This window comes from Gigantopelta aegis, chromosome 10 (assembly GCF_016097555.1).
Source record: "Gigantopelta aegis isolate Gae_Host chromosome 10, Gae_host_genome, whole genome shotgun sequence".
Classification (NCBI taxonomy): domain Eukaryota; kingdom Metazoa; phylum Mollusca; class Gastropoda; order Neomphalida; family Peltospiridae; genus Gigantopelta; species Gigantopelta aegis.
The window spans coordinates 39,777,734-39,799,775 of record NC_054708.1 but is presented as its reverse complement, the minus strand read 5'-3'; the positions used below and the strand labels follow the sequence as shown (position 1 = coordinate 39,799,775).

Below are 22,042 nucleotides of genomic sequence, written 5' to 3'. Positions count from 1 at the left end.
GCCAGTGCACCACGATTGGTACATCAAAGGCCGTGGTATGTGCTATCCTGTCTATGGGATGGTGCATATAAAAAATCCCTTGCTGCTAATCGAAAAGAGTAGCCCATGAAGTGGCGACAGCGGATTTCCTCCCTCAATATCTGTGTGGTCCTTAACCATATATGTTCGACGCCATATAACAGTAAATAAAATGTGTTGAGTGCGTCGTTAAATAAAACATTTCCTTGGTATACATCGGACAACATAAGAATATAAAATGGTTAAATCAGATACATAGTAATAGTAATGATGACAATGATTATATACATGTAATAGTTATACGATATGTACACGTATATGTATGTAGTGTGTATATGTGTTAATTCAAGTTGGTGTTGTAGTAGAGGGTCTGGTAAGTTCATTTTGCCTATGGTTGAACATTTCATAACAGAATTGGCCAACAGTTGGAGTTACCTGTTCTGGGCTGTCAAGAAGGAAAACATATTTTTTTCCAGTTCAGACAGAATGTGAACTCAGAACATATTTGACCGACTTTATAGTATAGTATTTTTCTTAAATGCTTATTTATTAGACACCGAGTTAAAAAATGAATCACATCTTCTGGTTCTTTTTGGCACAACCGGCAGATACAACAACAACAACAACAACAACAAAAAACCCAAACAAACAAACAAACAAACAAAACCCTTCATTCTTGGTACACGCAGGTGTATTTGACAACTAGGCCTACATGATAAGTTACTGATGGCACCGTTGCTTGGCGACAGAGCAAATTTCGCTAAATGCAGCTATTCACTGACACATTGTCAACAAACTGGAGGACTAAGGAATAAATAAACATACATCATAAATATATCAAACAAGTATATGTAGTTTTTGATCAGGTTACGACAAACATATAGCAAATAACACTAAACGTAGGTCAGGGCGACATGAAGCTGGGCAATTTAAATACCCGCTTGGTGTTAACAAAAGAAGCACCCATGATGCCAGCACCCACTTCTTGTTACATGTTTACCACTTGCAGCAAAATACTGGTTTAAACTGGGAACACTTGATTGTTCGTCATTAGTGCATAAGGCGTATTTGGAATCATATTATTATAATAAGTCATCTAATTAAAATTTTATATAAAAATGATATGGATCAATTTTGGCTTTAGTCAAATATGGGACAATCGAGGCTCTTTATATCATCACAGAGATACACGTAAGTGGAAACAAGACCTCTCGAAATATATAAAATTCTGTTCAGATACTATTCAAAACAATGATTCTAAACTCAGAACATACAGTCTATTTAAATCAGAGTTTAAATTAGAAAACTACCTGCTCTGCACACCAAACTTCGAACAACGCAGATAATTTACTAAAATGAGAATCAGTGCACACAATCTTCATATTGAACTTGGAAGATTCTGTAAACCAAAAAAACTAATTGAACAGAGGGCTTGGTTTGTTTGTAATTCTCAAACTGTGGAAGATGAGAAACATTTAATTTTAGACTGCCTTATTTATTATGTTGAAAGGCAACAACTATAAACTCCTTTTCCGACTTCTCTACTCTAAATAGCAATTTATAATTTATATTTATTATGTCATACAATAATGGTACATGGGTGCATAGCGCAAGAGATAGCCGGTACTATAGCCAGATGCGGCAAAAAACCTGAGTCGGAAATGTTTTTAATTTTGGAGTGAAAATAAATGCTTATATTATGTATGTTCGCAATGGTGTATGGTAATTGTTAGTGTCAACGAGAACCTGTTCTATTGGCACTCTTCTTTTGAAGTTAGGCAAGTTAACGTGGGTTTCAGTGGAAGATGACATCTGTGTAGTAAAACCTAAGACAGTGACCAGTTATTCCCTATATAACATAACGCGTCGACTGGAACTATAGAACTTTCGTTATTCACGTCGTAACTAGGCCTACCAGTACTTCTTACTGTATTGTTATAAACATTACGGTAAACTTAAACCTGGTACAAATACATAACTATTACATTTTGCTTAATTTTATATTAATTAAAACATTATAAACATGGGTACATTTTGACCAAAGTAAAGGTACATTTTGGTAAGTAGCCTACGTTTTGACCAAAAAGTGGGTAGGCCCTACTATTGTTATTATTATTATTGTGGGGTTTTTTTTAATTATTATTATTATATATATATATATATTTTTTTATCAATAATCGTTTTGGGTTCGTTTTGACTTAGGCTATATCCAAATGATCCCTTTGTATTAATGCAAACATGTAGCGGCTTTCCGAAATATACCCAAATTTAATGCAGACGCATGTGCAGATATTTGTGAAGGACGAACGTGGTGGTGACTTTGACAATGTCGATCGAAGTTTTTATGGGAGTCGGATGATGCGCCCCCCCCCCCCCCCCCCGAAACGAAAACTGTTTTTTTTTGACGATTGACCTCCTAGACTGCCCAGCTCACATATCACCAACAGTTGGGCAGGCATGTTACAAAATCTTTGTACACAAACAAACAGAACTATCTAGATCCTCTACCTCAGTATAAACAGTATAGTTTTATTAATTATTATTAAACCATCTAAATTATATGATACATTGTGTGCCATTATTCACTTAAAATCCATACATGACTGTATTCCATACATGACTGTATATGTTTAAATATTCTTGTACTTATATATGTTTTAGAATGTGCCATGTTCTTTGTATTATTCATATATAAAGAATTTTAAGAAATAAAGAATTGAACTGTTTAGAGCAGAGGGGGTTTCAACTCCACCCCACCACCTCCATCACACGCACCTTTGTTCTATTAGTGTCGTTAAACTTTAACAATAATAAACGATCAAATAGAACATTACAATTAGCATGTCACCGACGGTATTCCATAGTTGCATTTGTTTTCCGGTTTCTTACCCCTTACGGGTATCGGTCTATTTTTTATTTTCGCCATGGCAGCATCATAAACTTCCGGTGGGAAAACATTCAACCGACTTGACTGATAATGGCTAAGTTACTGAATCATTATGAAGTCAGCAGTTATCTGCGGTACGTTGACATACCTTGCAGTACTTATTTGGCGTTTAAACATAACTTATCGCACACCTGAACTAATTTGCATAAAAAGTTAAACTCTGTCGGTTAGACAGACAGGTGCCCTTCAGCCTCAGGCGCTGGCCCCACTTTCAGCACGTGAAAATTGACACTACGTTTAGTTAATCTACACAGATGAAACACACATTTGGATAAGAGAGAAGCTAAAGTCTGTGATATTTAAACAGGGAAATACCGTCTAAAAATAACGAGTTTATTTCAATAACCTTACTTCTCAGACGAACTAGTTCATCAAGATTACCCTCGAATGCACGTGCAAGCACAGGTCAAGCTTGCACATGCATTCAAGGTTAATCTTGATGAACTACAGATGAACGTGTGTTTTTAGAATTATGAAAAATTAATTTTGGGGTATTGGAAAAACTTGGATGACCAGAAGAACGTTAGATGTACGAAAATTAGGGCCTAATATTCTAAATAATAAAAATGATAATAATAATAAATATCGTCAACGTCCCTAACTGCGTTATGCTTCAAATTCTGTTCATTTTGTTTTCTCGTGAACAGTTCGCACAGTCAACATCCGATTTGTTGTCATCGACATGTCGTTCATTTATGAGGTTTTTCTTCACTGTTCAGGAACATTTTTATAAACAATAATGTTCAGAAAAGTAAATAATAGTATCTAAATACAAAACTTTACAAACCTCTAAAACCATTAATTTTACTTAGTCGTTTTTGTTTATTCCTTAAAATTACTGATATCGGGTCCACATGACTCGTATAAATTGACTAAAAATGGAGAAAAATGAATTAACATTCGGTGCATGTCACATCACATCACACGTGCCAGATCAACAAGGCCAAAGCATTTAATTTTTACGATTTTTAAGACCCCTGTTGTTAGAATTTGTTTTCAATTATTACATTCGATCTGCAAAAGGTATGCTACATTTTTGTGCCTCTGTTGTAGTGAATAGTATTCATAATCCATTCATAATAATTGTAAATAATTTTGAGTGTATAAATTGTGTTAATTATGAATCAATTCATTAAAAAAATTATATTTTACAAACTATTCACTTGTATTTAAACGTAATGCCTATCAGTATCGACATCAAGTTTTAGCGATGTGTGTTTATAAAATTCGGACCGGACCAGAACGCTTGACAACTTGAATTTTTCCTTTTAAAAAAATATTAAACTAAGTGTTCGTCAACTGTGCATATTTAAGAAACATATATTTTTTCATGTAGTGGCCTTAAAAATTAAAAATGACGAACCGCACATGCGTGTTACGATACTTTTTGCAAACGCATGCGCCTGAACGCAGTTAGAAACGTCGCACTCTTTCCTGTTTACCGGAGGGTGTTTCACATTTGTTTACTAGAATGAATTTGTTTACATCCACATTGTTGATTTGTTTACGTTAATTGATTGCAATCTATTTTGTTTCAGGTATCGTAGCTGGAAAATGTAGAATAATATTTTCGGAAATATCGTATTCGTGTTTTTATCGTTAGGTGAACGCAGTTTGGGACGTCGATGGTACTTCTAATTTAAAAACAAAAACAAAACTGCATTAATATTGAAACCCATGTTGTAGTGTTTAAAAACTAGGGTCTGTCACTTTTACGGGGCACTCTCATTATGCGATTAGTCACATGTGATCAAATTGTACTGTGAGAAGGCATAATCCGAACAACATTAGTCTTATACGACAAGTCATGATAGAATTGTACCCATTAGAAAATGTCCTATTTCTCACAACAAATCGTAAACTCTCAGCCAATCGAAACACATTAAAGTTCAGTCGTTTATAAAGTTAACATGTAAAAATCGATAAAACCTATTATTGTACAGATGTGGTCAATAATTGGGCAAGACCTGAGCATTCCAGCATTCAGTTCATTCAGGCTTAGGTTTAGGGAACGTTCGGAAGTCTTTCTCTTACATTAACCACAAAATGTTTTTAAACTGTCAAGCTTTGTTTGATGTCATGGAATTTTATGACGTAACGTCTTCCCATAAAAACTATTAGAGTTGCTACGACAAATTGCATACGCCTAGTCCAGGGTGTGAACTTAGAAATGTTTTTGACTTGCCATTTGGGCAAGTCATTTTAGCATTTTGACTTGCCCATGCAGGGGACAATATGTTTTAATCTTAGGTAACTGGAAATCAGTTCATGTGAGTTTTACTTAAGTAACCAATTGTTAGGGTACGTGAATATAGTTCTCGTAACCGATGAGTTAAGCCTACCTAATCCTAAAGCACTTGAACTACGGTTCTGTGCTACATTGGTGGTTCAAAGTATTTAAAAACATAAACTGATTTTCTCCTTCATTACTGATATATGGTACTTTTAATTTTAGAATGTAATTGTTTACCACGTAAACCGAGTGGCGGTTCTCATGATTTTAAAGTTGCATAATTGACACGAGAACAGTACAAGTTCTACAATGGTTCTCATGAAATATTGTGCCCTGCTGTGCAATTTCTAATTTTATTAGAAAATCCCCAATTTTATTAGAAAACTAAAACAAAGTTATTGGTTTTGGCAAAGAAGATCAGTTTCAATGGACATGTGCATCTCGGTTCTAAAGTATATCAATGTTTATAAAGATGTAGTTGTTTTGCAAATAGCTAGCTTTTTATTACTATTTATACCCTTGGCAAGTGTCTGTGAAGAGAGTTTTGTCAGCAGACGCTGTGACAATCATATGACAATATAACTAGAAAGCAGTACAGCTGATGACAGACAAGAATAAGTTTTAAAATTAAGTTTTCTTTCAAATTACAGTACACATGTATTTGAAAATCATAGAAAAAAGGTATTAAAAATACACTATGTTTATGAGTGGGGTAAGTTCAATGTTGCTTTCTTTGCATGTTTTAACCTAATTTTTACAAATATTTCTATGAATATGACAGACATTTGTTTCCTTTTCCCATGCAAAAGTCAACGATGTCAAAAATCTTCAAAAGTGCGTATTGTTGCGTGCAATCGATGCAACTATCGAAATGGTCAAAACAGACCGTAATAATTTAAATTATCTCGAGTATGTTAGTTACTGTATAACATCTGAGAGACAGACCAACATTGGACAGTTTTAATCAATTTCTGTGTATTATATCCACACACACACACACACACACACACACACACCCAGACACATCACATACACACCACATCACGCACACCATATCACTCACACATACACACACCACACACATCACAAACACATTACATACACATCACACACACATCACACACACACAGAAATAACACACACACACACATACATCACACACACACACACATCACACACACCACATACACATCACACACACACATCACATACACTCATCACACACATCACATACATCACACACACACACCACATCACACACACACACACACACACACTATCACATACACATCACACACATCACACATACACACACACACATACCACTTTAAACTTTACTTTAGGGTTAGGATTAGAATGATATATATAGGGTGTGGTTTCCAATGGCAGGGGGAGGTAACCCACAAAGAAACCTGATACCCCTAATAAAACTATATTACTCTTGTGCTGACCTATAGTGCACAATGTTATGAAACAGTTTGCATGAAATGAATCCCGCGAAAACTAAAACGAATACATGTAAATAATAAAATCTGTCTTAAGCCTGCAATGGTATATTTTGTGTACTTGCCACCATGAATGAATGATAAAGTAGGTTTATATATTTATTTACTATTTCTGGTTTGAGCCATATGTTTTGATGTTATACAATAAAATGACTGTGTACTGTACATTCCACAAATTAACAATAACTTCCTTGTTTGAAAGTAATACATTTGTCTTTCGAGCAAAATAAATATAAGATTATTTAATTGCTAGTTTGAGCAACACATACTGTATACCTGCAGTTAACTTTAACACCATAGTGTGGACAACTAGGCACGATTTTACCACATTATTTAATTGCTAGTTTGAGCAACACATACTGTATACCTGCAGTTAACTTTAACACCATAGTGTGGACAACTAGGCACGATTTTACCACATTATTTAATTGCTAGTTTGAGCAACACATACTGTATACCTGCAGTTAACTTTAACACCATAGTGTGGACAACTAGGCACGATTTTACCACATTATTTAATTGCTAGTTTGAGCAACACATACTGTATACCTGCAGTTAACTTTAACACCATAGTGTGGACAACTAGGCACGATTTTACCACATTATTTATTGTTAATTTGTCGCTTATGTGATGTGACAAGTAAATGCTGTGGTCGCACTTTTGGGGTCCAGTTGCACTGAAAACAAACATTGGGTCTGACTTTACTGGTTGTAATCTGTAATCTGGGGTAGTTTTACTATAAAATAATAAGGAAATATTCCAGTCTTTAAATAGTGGTCTTTATAGTGGGGTGTTCTTGGAACCGGGGTGGTCGTTAGGTGGGGTATTACTGTGTATATGTATATACATGTGTGTGTGTGTGTGTGTGTGTGTGTGTATATATATATATACATACAAATAGAAAATCCTTGTGTTGCTAGCACCTCTCTAAAATAGCAAGGGGGCTTGAGATAATATATTTTATAAAGAAAAAGTCAGAAGCCTTTAAAAGCAGGATATATGACTTTTAAAGGAGGCTTCTTACTTTTTCTTTATAAAATATCTATTTAAGGTTTGTCTGTTGTTTCTTTTACGTTCATCGAGGTATGAACAAAAAAAATCATCCGCAAACTGTGTAAATCGGCGAAGCCATTCTCACATAAGTTTGCAGATGATTTTTTTTGTTCATACCCAGATGAACGTAAAAGAAATAACAGACAGTACTTATAATTAAATTTGAATGATACATGCTAATAATAACATTAAAACGTCATACTTTATTTTGAATTATTTTTTATCCATAAACAATAATGCTCATTAAGACAACTTGCCCATATAAAATGACATCATCACATATGACGTTCCCTGACGACGTTGCTACGTCTGGACCAATCGGATGACGTTACGTTGTAATGAATGTATGATGTTGACGGAATGGTTAGGTCGAACTACCCGATGGGTCGATCACTTCCTTGAGCACCGACGGTGTTTGAGCCAATGGAATTTAACTGTATAGATAGATAGATAGATAGATAGATTACAATTTAACATCATCCCTTAGCAATGTGAATTTGTTCATTTCTCGATGAACATAAAAACAATGTCAGGGAACGTCATATTTGATGACATCATTTTATATTGGAACTTTGTCTTACTGAGCATTATTGTTTAAGAACCCAAAAATAATTAATTCAAAATAAAATATTAACTTTTAGAATTATTATTAGTAACTATGTTTCAAATTTAATTATAAGGATTGTCTGTTATTATTTTTTATGTTCATCTGAGCATGACATTTTTTCCCCATAAACTTGTGTGTGAATGGCTTCATCGATTCACACTGTTTACGGATGATTTTTGTTGTTGTTCATACCACAATGAACGTAAAAGAAATAACAGACAATCCTTAAAACCTTTTTTAACTGATAAAAAAAATGTGATTGACAGTTTCAGTAGCATATTCCATGTAGCGAAATCGGCCTATATTTATCAATTTACCGTGAAGTGTACCATAATTAAAATTTAGTTTTGAAGTTGTTATTTGCAAACTTGTTGCCCCATGCAGATTTAATTAACCACTTTTGTTGTAAAATTAGCCAATGGTTAATTTGGCTACCAAACAGCGCGAACCCTGGCTTCACCATCATACCAGCACCCCCTTTCACAAATCCCTGGTTCTGCCTCTGATCTTTTAATTAAAATTATTTACATATTAATGTTTAATATATAAACCTACATGTATATGGTTTCAGAAACTAACACATCAATCACTTGAGGTGTTAGTTTTGTTGCACTGTGATTGGGTGAAGACTAGAAGACCGCATGGATCTCGGGATTTGAATTGATAACTGAAATGGCAACTGCAGGCCGACGAATCCATCCATCAGAGGACATGGGTGGGCGAGCGCTGGGATATGGAGGTGTTCTTCAGTCGCGGATGTCTGATCTAGACACATCGCCCAGCCACAAAGTTCAGTCACTAACTCTGGAGGAGGCTCGCTATTCTGACATGAGGAAGAGAATTGGACTGCCACGGGTTCCTAAAGATCGAATAAGTGTCCACAAAGATTATGACAAGGTATTTAATTTAACATATAACATTTCTTAATTGATATATTTTTTTATGCTGTCTTCAAAGAAAAAAAATAGTTTGTGTTTTTTTTGTAATCTGGCTGAACTGTAACAATACCTTAAGTAGTAAGTATCTTCACCTGTTATTATTTTAAGGTCATATTGTTCAAGGATGTTTACATGATGCGGGTGACAGTATAATTTGTGTAGTTAAATTATAAAGTATATTTTTATTACGTAATCATTTGGAATAGATAAACAATTTTGTTTTTTCTTTTGACATTACCATTCGACGATATTTTAAAAATACAGTAACTAATCTAGGTCATGTCAATATGTATTAATTTGCTAATAAGTTTACAATAAAGGATACCTCCAATTAGGGCATCCACGAGTCCGAAATATTGGACTCGAGTATTCGAGGGTCAAACTCAACCCGAGTACCCGACACTTATGTACACTAGATGATAATGAGACTAAAGGATAAAGTAAATTAACATTATGCATCTTAATTCCAGCACTGAACATAGAGGTCAAATCATGCCATTGTATTGTATTGACGGCAAACATATGGAAGAATATAATAAAGTTTGTTTTGTTTAACGACACCACTGAAGCACATTGATTAATTTGTCATCGGCTATTGGATGTCAAACATTTGGTAGTTCTGACAAATAGTTATCAGAGGAAACCCGCTACATTTTTCCTAATGCAGCAAGGGATCAGATAGAAAAATTACATAATTAAATGAGTGCTCATCCTTAAACGGGTACTCGAGTCTTGAAAACAGACTCACGTCTTACTAGACTGCTCGTGCCTGAGTACTCGAGTACTCGTGGAGACCTCCAATTTTAATTTAAATATGCTTTAACAAGTTCTTTTATCAAAGCAGTTAATTAAGTACATTAATAGTGAAAACACACAAGTTTGTTCAAAAGGTAGTTTTGTATTTTGCATAAAGAAATACACATATTGTTATGGGTGACATTGAGACTTGCTCAGCAGGCCACTTCTACGAAGGAGCTACCTGTCTTAAGAGACGTTTTATTCCTAACCCATCATCTATTGTAGTACACAATGGTGCAAAGTACACAATGGTGCAAACAAGTCTCTAGTGATAAGACCTTCCAGTGTGGATAACACACTCGATACATTTTATAATTGAAAAGTTATTGACAATTTATTTTTATGTAATACTATTCATCCTTTTACATCAATGAAGTTGATTTGTTTCTGTAGAAAATTGAAGAACTTACAAACTTTGTAAGACAAACGTTTCAAAGAAAAGAGTGCAAGAAATTTGTCCCTAAACAAGGTCAAAAGGTTAAGAAGATCAAGGACCTAAAGTGAGTTTGCATTTTACAACAGTATTATGGACAATTTTCATTTCTTTTCTTTTACATTTAAGATTTCTCTCATTAAAAACAAAATCTGCTTTGGAGCCAGATCAGAAAAACTGTAATCAACAAAATTGATTTTTCTGTTTAATTAAGACACGTAGAACATTTGACTAACTGTCAACCCTCCCGGATTCCATGGGAGTCTCCCGGTATTTGATCAAATCTCCTGGAACACTGCGTGGGAAACAATTTCTCCTGTTAAATGACATTTTTGTAAGCATAAAAAAAAAAGTTGAGTCCCTTTTGCCAAAATAACATAAGGGAAGTAACTCTGCCTTTTTTTTTCATTCAGAAAATGTTGGCTACTTTCAGTTTCCGAGAATGTAACAGGCCGAATTTTCCCGACTGTTTAACCTTTGCCAAAGTGAGAATTGTGGGATATTTATATAGTTAAAAAAGCACATGGAGTTTATAAAATGACATGTTATTATTATTGTCATTGTAATAGCTAAGAAGCATGTTGCCGCTGATTCAACAGGCTGTGTATTAAAATTTAGTCCTAATAATGCATCTGAATTGTAAAACATCTTTCCACTAGATTACATAATGCAACTGTGACGAATCTGAAGTGCCAGACTCTGCCCCAGAGTTGACAGTGTTAGGCCTACACACGATGCATGTTAAAATCACATGTCACAGCAAGACAATGAAAAGACCAATTAGCTATATGAACATACCTGTGTCAGTTAATTTTGTATGTTTGTGCAGTAAAATGTTAGTAACAAGCGTACACTTCAAGAGATTATTTTTGTACAATTAACATATGTTGTATTTGACATAAAGTTACTCATGGAAATAGGTATAATTCCAGTATATTTCATACAATGTCTGTAATGAGGTTTTACTTATGATTAATGGAAATACAGTGTTTATTGCATCATTATAATGTTTTTAAATAAGTACCACGCCACTGTTCCTCATAATAGTACAAACTGAATATTAATTTATAAGATTTGTATAAATTTGTCTTAGGTACTTCAGTATCATGGGTGGACCAGTTTTGGTGAGCATAAACATATCAGTATTTATACACAGACAGTTGTTATTCAAATAGCTACCTTTTTATTAGTATTTCTACGCTTCAAATGAGCACTAAACTGGCTGCTGTGTAGCAAAGATCATGGCACGTGCGTCAAAAACTAGCATGCATCAGCAGTAAATATTGTTAACTACGTCATGGTAACGTTTAATGGTATAGCTTACAGCCAAAACTTTCCAACACAAAACTTTTATTTTTGTTTTTTTCAAAACATGTATGTTGTTCAACAAAACATGTACTTATAATAATTTATAAAAAAATATTTTAAATATTTTAAGACAAATTACAAAATGGAGTCATCGAGAACCAATGTTAATAGACAACATTTTAGGAACAATTCTGATGTTTTGCAATTGTGTTAAAAGTTGAACACATGAATAGTATAATGGTAAAATAGAATAGAATAATGGTAAATTTGTTTGGTTAAAAAATATAAGTTGCATTCTGAGTTTTAATAATTATACAAACAAATATATTTATGTTAAAACATATAAGGACCATATATTTTTGGCAAGTATCTGTAAAAAGAGTTTTGCCAGCAGTCATGACAATCATCTGACTTTAATAACAAAATAGCAGTACAGCTGACAACAGACAAAAATAGTTTTTAACAATAAGATTTCTCTGAAATCATAGGAAAATGTATTAAGAAATGTGCCATGTTTATGACTGGGTAAAGTTCGATCCCCATGCAAAAGTCAACAACGTCAGAAATCTTCAAATGTACGTACTGTTGAGCACAAACGACGAAACCACCGAAACAGGGCCCTCACCGAAACAGGGCCACGGATGATACACTAACCACAAATGATGATCACAGGTACTTGATGACAGGATAATAAACCATTACCCAATGACACTAGTACATGATACGGTGGTTACTGTATGGAGTTAGCCACTGTGATTGAAAGCCCAATGTCTTGTTCATGTTCTTAACATTTTTGGATAAAAGAGGTTTTTTTTTGTAAATATGTATTAAATCATAATAATATTTAAACTTAAATTTTTTTTAATAATAATATCTATATATATTTTTAATTAATTTTAATTTTTTAATTTATTTTTTAATGCCAAGATCTAAGGTTAACAAGTATATATGACATTATGTAGTGTTCATATAACTTATTGTAATAATTAAAAAAGAAAATCTTGTGATTTGGGGTGAAATTGTGTGAATTAAAAAAATCTCCTGTTTTTCAACACACACCTCCTGCTTTCTCTTGACTAAAGGTTGACAGCTCTGGAACATTTTACCATATCCTTATAACGCTTTCAGTGAAATGTTTCACTACCCATTTTGAGCCAGAACTACACATAACAGTTACTTCATTGATTGCTAGTCAAAATAGCATCTGATGATACATGTATCTTTGCTTTCATTTTATACACTGGTTCTAGAAAAGACAAAACTTTATTATCGGGGACATGGTCACACTTTTCACATTTTCTTGTGCAGAATTAAAAGCAATGGTAGATGTTCACATTGTCATTGAAAATGTATTGCTGTATCAGCTAAATAACAATGACTGATATTACTGTAAATCCTTGAATAGAGGCCGGATCTCAGTGGGTTTTGAAAAAAATAGACGCCTGCCTTCAATAGAAGCCTTCCATCTATAAAGGCCAACTTCTGCTACTGTAGCTTTGTCATGTCATGTCATAGGGTTTTACGTGCATATTCAGAACAAGCTGTTGTAGCGCACGCCTGTCGTGGGCACGAACCGGCCAAGGCCGGCTCCTCCGTCCATGACAGGAGAGGTGGGGGGAGGGGAGAGGAGGGACCACCTGCACTGGCAGGTGAAAGGGAGCACCAGCAGCCCTATCAAATCGGTAGCAGGCGGGTGGTGGTGGTGGTGGTGCTATGGAATTTGAATGGAACAGTTAAATGCCAAAGAGAAAAGGGTGCGCAATTTTGATTGAGGGACTTTGGTGCAATTTTGAACGGTCGGTCGAAAGGTAAATGGCTGAGCTAATATAGGTTTTGATATTAGTGAATCGAGAGTAGCTCGTTAATGTTAGACCTCTATGATGCTGTGATGTCTCCCTAGGTTGCCCATAGGGCCCTTATAAAGGGCCTGACCGCTTCTGGTCGAGGCATCACCAAGTACCAAGTTATTACCAGCAGCAAGGATTGGGGGTTTGGGTGGGGGAGGAGCTTTGTCAAGTTAATGGCCACTTTATACTCCTCACTCCCTTTGCCTAACGTCAAAAGCTAATATAAAAACATAGTGAGAATAACAGGAAAGAAGAAGCTTGGTGTGAAAAGCCTACATTAGAAGATGTTACAACAAGGCTATGTTAGAAAAGAGGCCTGGTCTAGACTCTTGGAGCGATGCAAAAAAATTGAAGCCTGGGCTTCTATTCAAGGATTTACGGTAAACACATCGACTAGGTAGCTTGTGTGATAATGCTATGTAATATAAATTGTGAACACAATGGAAGCATGTCTGATTCAGTTGGTACACCACCAAGATTCCAACCTTTCTTTTGAATGAAGTATAATAGTCTCTGAAATATTTCAAGGCTTGGATACAAAAACAACAAAACAAATAAGCCCAGTTACAACATCAGATATGTTTATACAATTATTCCCCATCATGAAATGCTCGAAATAAATTTCTCAACAATATTTAAAAACAAAATATTTACTAAAATCTGAAGACAGTGATATCTGTAGAAATATTATACACAAAACTAACAAATATTGTTGGAGATTTATTGAACTGTATTTTTTTCAGATGCCATTGTGGGGAGGTGTTGCGCATGCACGAAGATTTAAGAGGAAATAACCGAGGTGCCTTTGAAGGCACAGAGATGTCCTTTTTAGTTCCATCAGGTAAGTGTATTATACAGCAAATCATAATAACCCAGTGGTGCAGAAAGTACTTGCCTACTCGCTAAATGTGAGTACAAATTCTGACGGAGTTAAAAAATGTAGCTATTAGTCCAACTGATCTGTCTTTTTGTGATCGTAGACGGACTTTATGTTTTTGGCATGATATCTGCATTAGTCATGCTAGAATTTCAAAATATTCAAACAAACAGTTCAGAATGATGACGGAATACACAATTGACAATACACATCTTTAGAGTTCAGAACTGCGAAAGCACGACATTTCCAGTTCTAAATGGCTTGTTTATGTTTAAAGTATGTTGCCGGTGTATTTTGAATTGACTGTTCTGTTAAATACTTGTAGGATTTTATAAATACTTGTGGAATTTTATAAATTTATATGAAAGAAATGTGAAAAACGTTGTCTTTACCAGAATATTTCAAAAATGTTTTTATCAAGGATTAGGGTTTGATTTTGTTTGCCACGTGATGTTGATAACTTACCAAGTGTCTTTAATAATATTTTTGTCAAATTAATAATAAATATATATATCACTTGAAGTGAAGAGAGTGTATATTATAAAATTGTCAAACAATAATATATTGTTCTAAGGCTTTCAGGTGGGCTAGTAATTTGTGTTGGTTCTGGTCCAGTGGGCTAGTAAAATATTTTCCATTTCTGCAGCCCTGATAACCTACCTGATAATACATGTTTGTATGGCTATGTTTATCTTTTACAGAATTGATAAAAATAGTTGCAAAAGCAGAAAGTGATCCCCCAGAAAAACTACCAAATGTGCCATGGAATGAAGAAGAATGCTTACGCAAGTCAACAACAAATGCATTTGGAAAAATTGCCTTCAATATTGAACAGATTGGGGGCAGAAAGCCTGCAAAGGTATACATTAAGTTTATATTTTCTTCAGAATGTAACACTTTTTTTCAGAATTTAATACCTTTTATTATATTTTGTTCAGAACTTAATCATAGATACTTTGTTTTATATTGTTTGATATTTTATTCAGAATTAATACACTGATTTTTATAAAAATTTAAAACACTGATACATTGTTCAAAAATTTATATTTTAATCAAAACTGAATATATTGATACTTTGTTAAAGACTTAATAATTGTTATTTTGTTCAAAACTTAATACATTCATTTGATATTTTGTTCAGAACATAATATGTTAATATTTTTATTTAGACAGAACACATTAATGCTTGGTTCAAAACTGTACATTGATACTTGATTCAGAACTTGTACATTGATACTTGATTCAGAACTTAATACATTGACACTAATTGGTTCTGAGTGGGTAATACATGAATCCTGACACGAGTTTCGTAAAATCAGTATGACTCATACGTAAGTGTAATAATTTCTTTATTATCCATATTATTATTGTTGTTGTTGTTTTCGTTATGAATAACAAAACCCAACTCAAAATATTTCAGCCACAACTAGAAGGAGACGACGAAATGACATCATATTTCAAATGCAATCTGAGCTAGGACTGGAGAAGCAACGTCATGTTAATGGATAGCTAAATATGTATTTTTACATCACCATAATGTCATACCTTTGAAAGATGGATGTGTTGAAATGAAAGTTTTAATATTATTTTTCATTGTTAAAGATCCTCTTCTGTGTTTGCTGCTTTTGTTACATGTCGTCTTCTAACAGAGCATTTTTGACAACTGAAATTAGATACACTTTCTTGTTTTAAATAGTCATTTCATATCTACCAGCAGTTTTTGGTCGTTCTCATGTTTGTACTGGAGTTTACCTTGTAATCATTTTGTACCGTTGAAAAAGTCCCCACGTGTTAGGAACTTCTAAAAACAACCGGAAATATATATATATATATCTATATTTTTTTAATTCTCATTTGATATTTTAGTCATTATAAAGATCCTGTTAGTTTTAAACATCTTACAATAGCAACAAGCACATGACATTAAAAGTCAAAATACAAAATGACAAAAGGAGAGTAAAGTTATTTTTTTTTATGTCAAAGCAAAATGTCTATCGGGCATAGATATAGGATCAACTGTGAGTGTATATTAGTGAGTATTTGTTTAATTATTTGTTTTCAGTATATTCGTATTTCCGATGAGGACAAGGCAGAGGATGTTCTTGGACTGATGGAAAAATACTGGAGAATTATGGAGCCACGTCCTCCAAATCTTGTCATCTCAGTGGTTGGTGGTGCAAAAAACTTTAAACTGGAAGGTCGACTCCGAGATACATTTTCATCAGGGTTAATAAAGGTATTATCATCAATGCATTCATTCCATCTGTCTGTCCGTCCGTCCGTCCGTCTGTCCATCCATCCATCCATCCATCCATCCATCCATCCATCCATCCTTCCATCCATTCAATATACAATTTTTTTTTTTCGTTTGCTGTTAATTTCTGTTGCAAAATGTATGGATATGATTGGAGTTTACATTTTTACACTTATTTTGAGGAATTTGTCTACTTAGTTTTTAATTTTTACTAACACATTTTCACTTAATGTTTTTATAAATGCATAAAATAATTCATTTACGAAAGAATAAGTATTATTCTTGTGAGTTTTTCAAAATTGTGCAGTATTTTAAAGCAGTTAATGTTTAAAATGCGTTTAAAAAATCAATAGTCGTTTCCATCTTGTCTTCTTTATCAATTTTATTGTCTCAAAAAGTGTGTTCTAAACAAACATGGTGCACTTCAGATTGTGATACAATTATTTCTCATTAACCTGCCTGCCATTTTAGCAACACAGACTAGAAGAGCAGGTACAAGACACATGATCAAATTGACTGCTGCGATCAGTCAGTGACTGGACCTTACTTGGAGTGGGTGCTGCTAACAAAGTGTTAAAAATTACAATGGCACAAAATAATAATAAAATTATAAGAATAATATTTTCATCTGTAGTTAGTAATTGTTTTGAAAATTATTTATATTGATGTTTAAATATAATGGAAGATGTGGAATTAATATACTAACAAAAACACCACAAATGAGGCTAAGTGACAGCATATCGGATGCGTTCTCAGAATTTTGTCATTGTGGTAAATCCTGGTTGCCCATTACAACATACATATACTCTTCAAAAAAAGAAACGCAACAGGGTACAAATGGGTTATAACTCCGATTTTATGTTTCCTACCGGTTCATGCTTTGTGAATATAAGGTCATTGCATGTCCCAAACACATTCCCACGGTTACATTCGATAAAACGCAGCTACTGTACAATAAAGTTCCAAAATGTGAATATTCGCAAAAACGCAGCCACGTGCAAACCATGTCACCACTGCACGTGCGTTGTCTGCACGTGCAACATGAACACCGACAGTATAAAAGTGCAGGGTGTTCGCTTGCCTGGCCTCTGTATCTGGCCGACAGTTGACAATCCAGGACATGCCACGTCTCAGTGAACCGCAGAGAAACAATGCCATCGGCCGACTAGACGCAGGCGAATCCAGAACGGCCGTTGCCAGGGCATTCCATGTGTCCCCAAGCACCATCTCCAGACTGTGGGACCGTTACCAGCAACATGGATCAACACGTGACCTCCCTAGATCCGGTCGACCACGGGTCACTACCCCCGGGCAGGACCGCTACATCCGGGTACGCCACCTTCGGGAACGATTGACTACTGCCACCTCCACAGCCGCAGCAATACCAGGTTTGCGCAGGATATCCGACCAGACCGTACGGAACCGCCTACGTGAGGTAGGAATTCGTTCCAGACGTCCAGTTCGAGGTGTCATCTTAACACCACAACACCGTTGACTCCGACTGCAGTGGTGCCAGATAGGTGTGGTTCAGTGACGAGTCCCGATTTCTGCTCCGACGTCATGATGGAAGATGTCGCGTGTATAGGCGTCGTGGTGAACGTTATGCGGCAAACTGCGTACAGGAAGTGGACAGATTCGGCGGGGGTAGTGTCATGGTGTGGGCAGCCAACTCACACACTGGCAGAACTGACCTGGTCCACGTGCAGGGCAACCTGAATGCACAGGGCTACATTGACCAGATCCTCCGGCCACACATCGTTCCAGTTATGGCCAACGCCAACGCAGTGTTCCAACATGACAACGCCAGGCCTCACACAGCACGTCTCACAATGGCTTTCCTACAGAACAACAACATTAATGTCCTTCCTTGGCCATCGACATCACCGGATTTGAACCCAATTGAGCATCTATGGGACGAGTTGGACCGACGCCTCCGACAGCGACAACCACAGCCCCAGACCCTGCCCGAGCTGGCAGCAGCCTTGCAGGCCGAGTGGGCCACCATCCCCCGGGACGTCATCCGTACTCTGGTTGCTTCAATGGGCAGGCGGTGCCAGGCAGTTGTCAACACACGAGGAGGCCACACCCAGTATTGACTCCAGATGACCTTGACCTTGGTGGTGTGTCCTATCACTTACTCACAATGGACTAGAGTGAATTGTGAACAATCCTGCAACATTTGGTAATTATCGGACTCACCATTCAATAATTAAATCAATTCTCCAAATGTTACGACAATGTGGTTTTGCGTTTCTTCTTTTGAAGAGTATATATCATCTGATTTATCATGAAAATTTACCAATGGGTAAAAGGCTTATAATATGCCGGTTGTATTAGAATTAAGATTTAGCTTACAGATTTAACTTTAATAACCAGTCATTTAATAAAGCTTTAAAAGGCTGATCATTTGTCTTGGATTTTTATCATATGCGTTCTCTAAATTTAGACTGTATTTTAATACACAGAAGTTGAAACTTTGCTGCTTAGTTCCATATGACCTGCCCATTTGCTTTTTACTTTCCACAACCCTGACTTGCCCCAATCCAGATAGCTTGGGTTTAATGAAAATGTGCTCTCAGACCAAAACATTAGTCTGAAAGCTCAATGTAAGGATAAATCATATCATCTAACAGACATAAAGGAAACGAAGAACACACTGGTGATCTCCACCACAATTTGTTTTTCATTGTATATATTTTATTTATATTATTATTTACAGGCAGCAAAAACCACCTCCGCTTGGCTGATAAGCTCTGGTTTCAACATGGGGGTGATGAAGGGAGTTGGACAAGCGGTGAATGAAGGCCAAGCGTTTCTCTGGGACAACGATCGCATGACTCACTTGCTCCGCTGTATTGGCATAGCTCCATGGGGCTATATCTATGGAAGACACCACCTCGAAAGTCCAGATGGAAAGGTATTGACATATTCTGTAAAAAATTTCTTGTGTTTGTCAAATAATCACTGTGCCTTGTATCAAGAATATCAGGTGCATTAAATTAATTTAAAAAAATTAAATAACTATATATTAATTATATATAAAATGTAGTAATCTTTAAAAACATGATTTTTAAGAAAGTGATGTTTTTGTGGCACATCCTAAAAAACAGTTCTAAATTATTTGGAGGGAGAAATGACATGTCCCTGTTTTGTTGGTCTAGCTTGAATCCTGAATATTTGTGCATTTTTCTGGGCTTTAGGTTATTTTCATGTGTATGTTAAAGGTAAAAATACAAATTTATAATCTTACCTGGTAACGTGATAGATTAGGTGCCCAGTCCTAATAATTCAAATGCTCATCTAGTTATATATTCTACCCAATTTTATTAAGACTTGTTTTTACAAGCACTTAGCTATTTTGGTCTTTTCTTTGTCAGTCTGCTTTTGAAAATGTTACTGTCTTCTCTAATTTGGTTAAAGTTACTATCTCACGTGTATTTGTTTTTCTTGTTTAACCTTTTTAAAGACCATCCTCATTAATATTTTTACCATCCCAAACTATTCATCAGAATCCTTTGGCTGTATTTTGTAAGTGACAAAAATATACCGTCCTCCAGTCAAACACTGCTACAGATCACCCCCTCCTAAATGATAAATCAGTGCCTCTTAACTGTTCTGATAACTGAACCATAGTACTTACAGATCACACCCTCCTCAATGATAAATCAGTGCCTCTTAACTGTTCTGATAACTGAACCATAGTACTTACAGATCACACCCTCCTCAATGATAAATCAGTGCCTCTCAACTGTTCTGATAACTGAACCATAGTACTTACAGATCACCCACTCCTCAATGATAAATCAGTGCCTCTCAACTGTTCTGATAACTGAACCATAGTACTTACAGATCACCCCCTCCTCAATGATAAATCAGTGCCTCTCAACTGTTCTGATAACTGAACCATAGTACTTACAGATCACCCCCTCCTCAATGATAAATCAGTGCCTCTTAACTGTTCTGATAACTGAACCATAGTACTTACAGATCACCCCCTCCTCAATGATAAATCAGTGCCTCTCAACTGTTCTGATAACTGAACCATAGTACTTACAGATCACCCCCTCCTCAATGATAAATCAGTGCCTCTCAACTGTTCTGATAACTGAACCATAGTACTTACAGATCACCCCCTCCTCAATGATAAATCAGTGCCTCTCAACTGTTCTGATAACTGAACCATAGTACTTACAGATCACCCCCTCCTCAATGATAAATCAGTGCCTCTCAACTGTTCTGATAACTGAACCATAGGACTTACAGATCACCCCCTCCTCAATGATAAATCAGTGCCTCTCAACTGTTCTGATAACTGAACCATAGTACTTACAGATCACCCCCTCCTCAATGATAAATCAGTGCCTCTCAACTGTTCTGATAAACAAGATCACCCCCCCTCCTCAATGATAGGACTTACAGATCACCCCCTCCTCAATGATAAATCAGTGCCTCTCAACTGTTCTGATAACTGAACCATAGTACTTACAGATCACCCCCTCCTCAATGATAAATCAGTGCCTCTCAACTGTTCTGATAACTGAACCATAGTACTTACAGATCACCCCCTCCTCAATGATAAATCAGTGCCTCTCAACTGTTCTGATAACTGAACCATAGTACTTACAGATCACCCCCTCCTCAATGATAAATCAGTGCCTCTCAACTGTTCTGATAACTGAACCATAGTACTTACAGATCACCCCCTCCTCAATGATAAATCAGTGCCTCTCAACTGTTCTGATAACTGAACCATAGGACTTACAGATCACCCCCTCCTCAATGATAAATCAGTGCCTCTCAACTGTTCTGATAACTGAACCATAGTACTTACAGATCACCCCCTCCTCAATGATAAATCAGTGCCTCTCAACTGTTCTGATAACTGAACCATAGTACTTACAGATCACCCCCTCCTCAATGATAAATCAGTGCCTCTCAACTGTTCTGATAACTGAACCATAGTACTTACAGATCACCCCCTCCTCAATGATAAATCAGTGCCTCTCAACTGTTCTGATAACTGAACCATAGTACTTACAGATCACCCCCTCCTCAATGATAAATCAGTGCCTCTCAACTGTTCTGATAACTGAACCATAGTACTTACAGATCACCCCCTCCTCAATGATAAATCAGTGCCTCTCAACTGTTCTGATAACTGAACCATAGTACTTACAGATCACCCCCTCCTCAATGATAAATCAGTGCCTCTCAACTGTTCTG

At 35.7% G+C, this 22,042-nt stretch overlaps 1 protein-coding gene across 2 annotated transcripts in view; it reads left to right on the top strand.

Annotated features, from left to right (window-relative positions):
• Window positions 1–2,955: 2,955 nt before the first annotated feature.
• LOC121384016 (transient receptor potential cation channel subfamily M member 1-like) overlaps window positions 2,956–22,042 on the top strand; it is a 68,652-nt gene continuing 49,565 nt past the window's right edge. For both annotated transcript variants that reach the window (XM_041514152.1, XM_041514151.1), the window contains exons 1-7: window positions 2,956–3,039; window positions 8,936–9,261; window positions 10,494–10,600; window positions 14,432–14,529; window positions 15,267–15,424; window positions 16,628–16,801; window positions 19,539–19,736. In XM_041514152.1, the coding sequence (XP_041370086.1) occupies window positions 9,037–9,261; window positions 10,494–10,600; window positions 14,432–14,529; window positions 15,267–15,424; window positions 16,628–16,801; window positions 19,539–19,736 (960 nt within the window). In that variant the 5' untranslated portion in view covers window positions 2,956–3,039; window positions 8,936–9,036. The remainder of the gene's footprint in view (window positions 3,040–8,935; window positions 9,262–10,493; window positions 10,601–14,431; window positions 14,530–15,266; window positions 15,425–16,627; window positions 16,802–19,538; window positions 19,737–22,042) is intronic.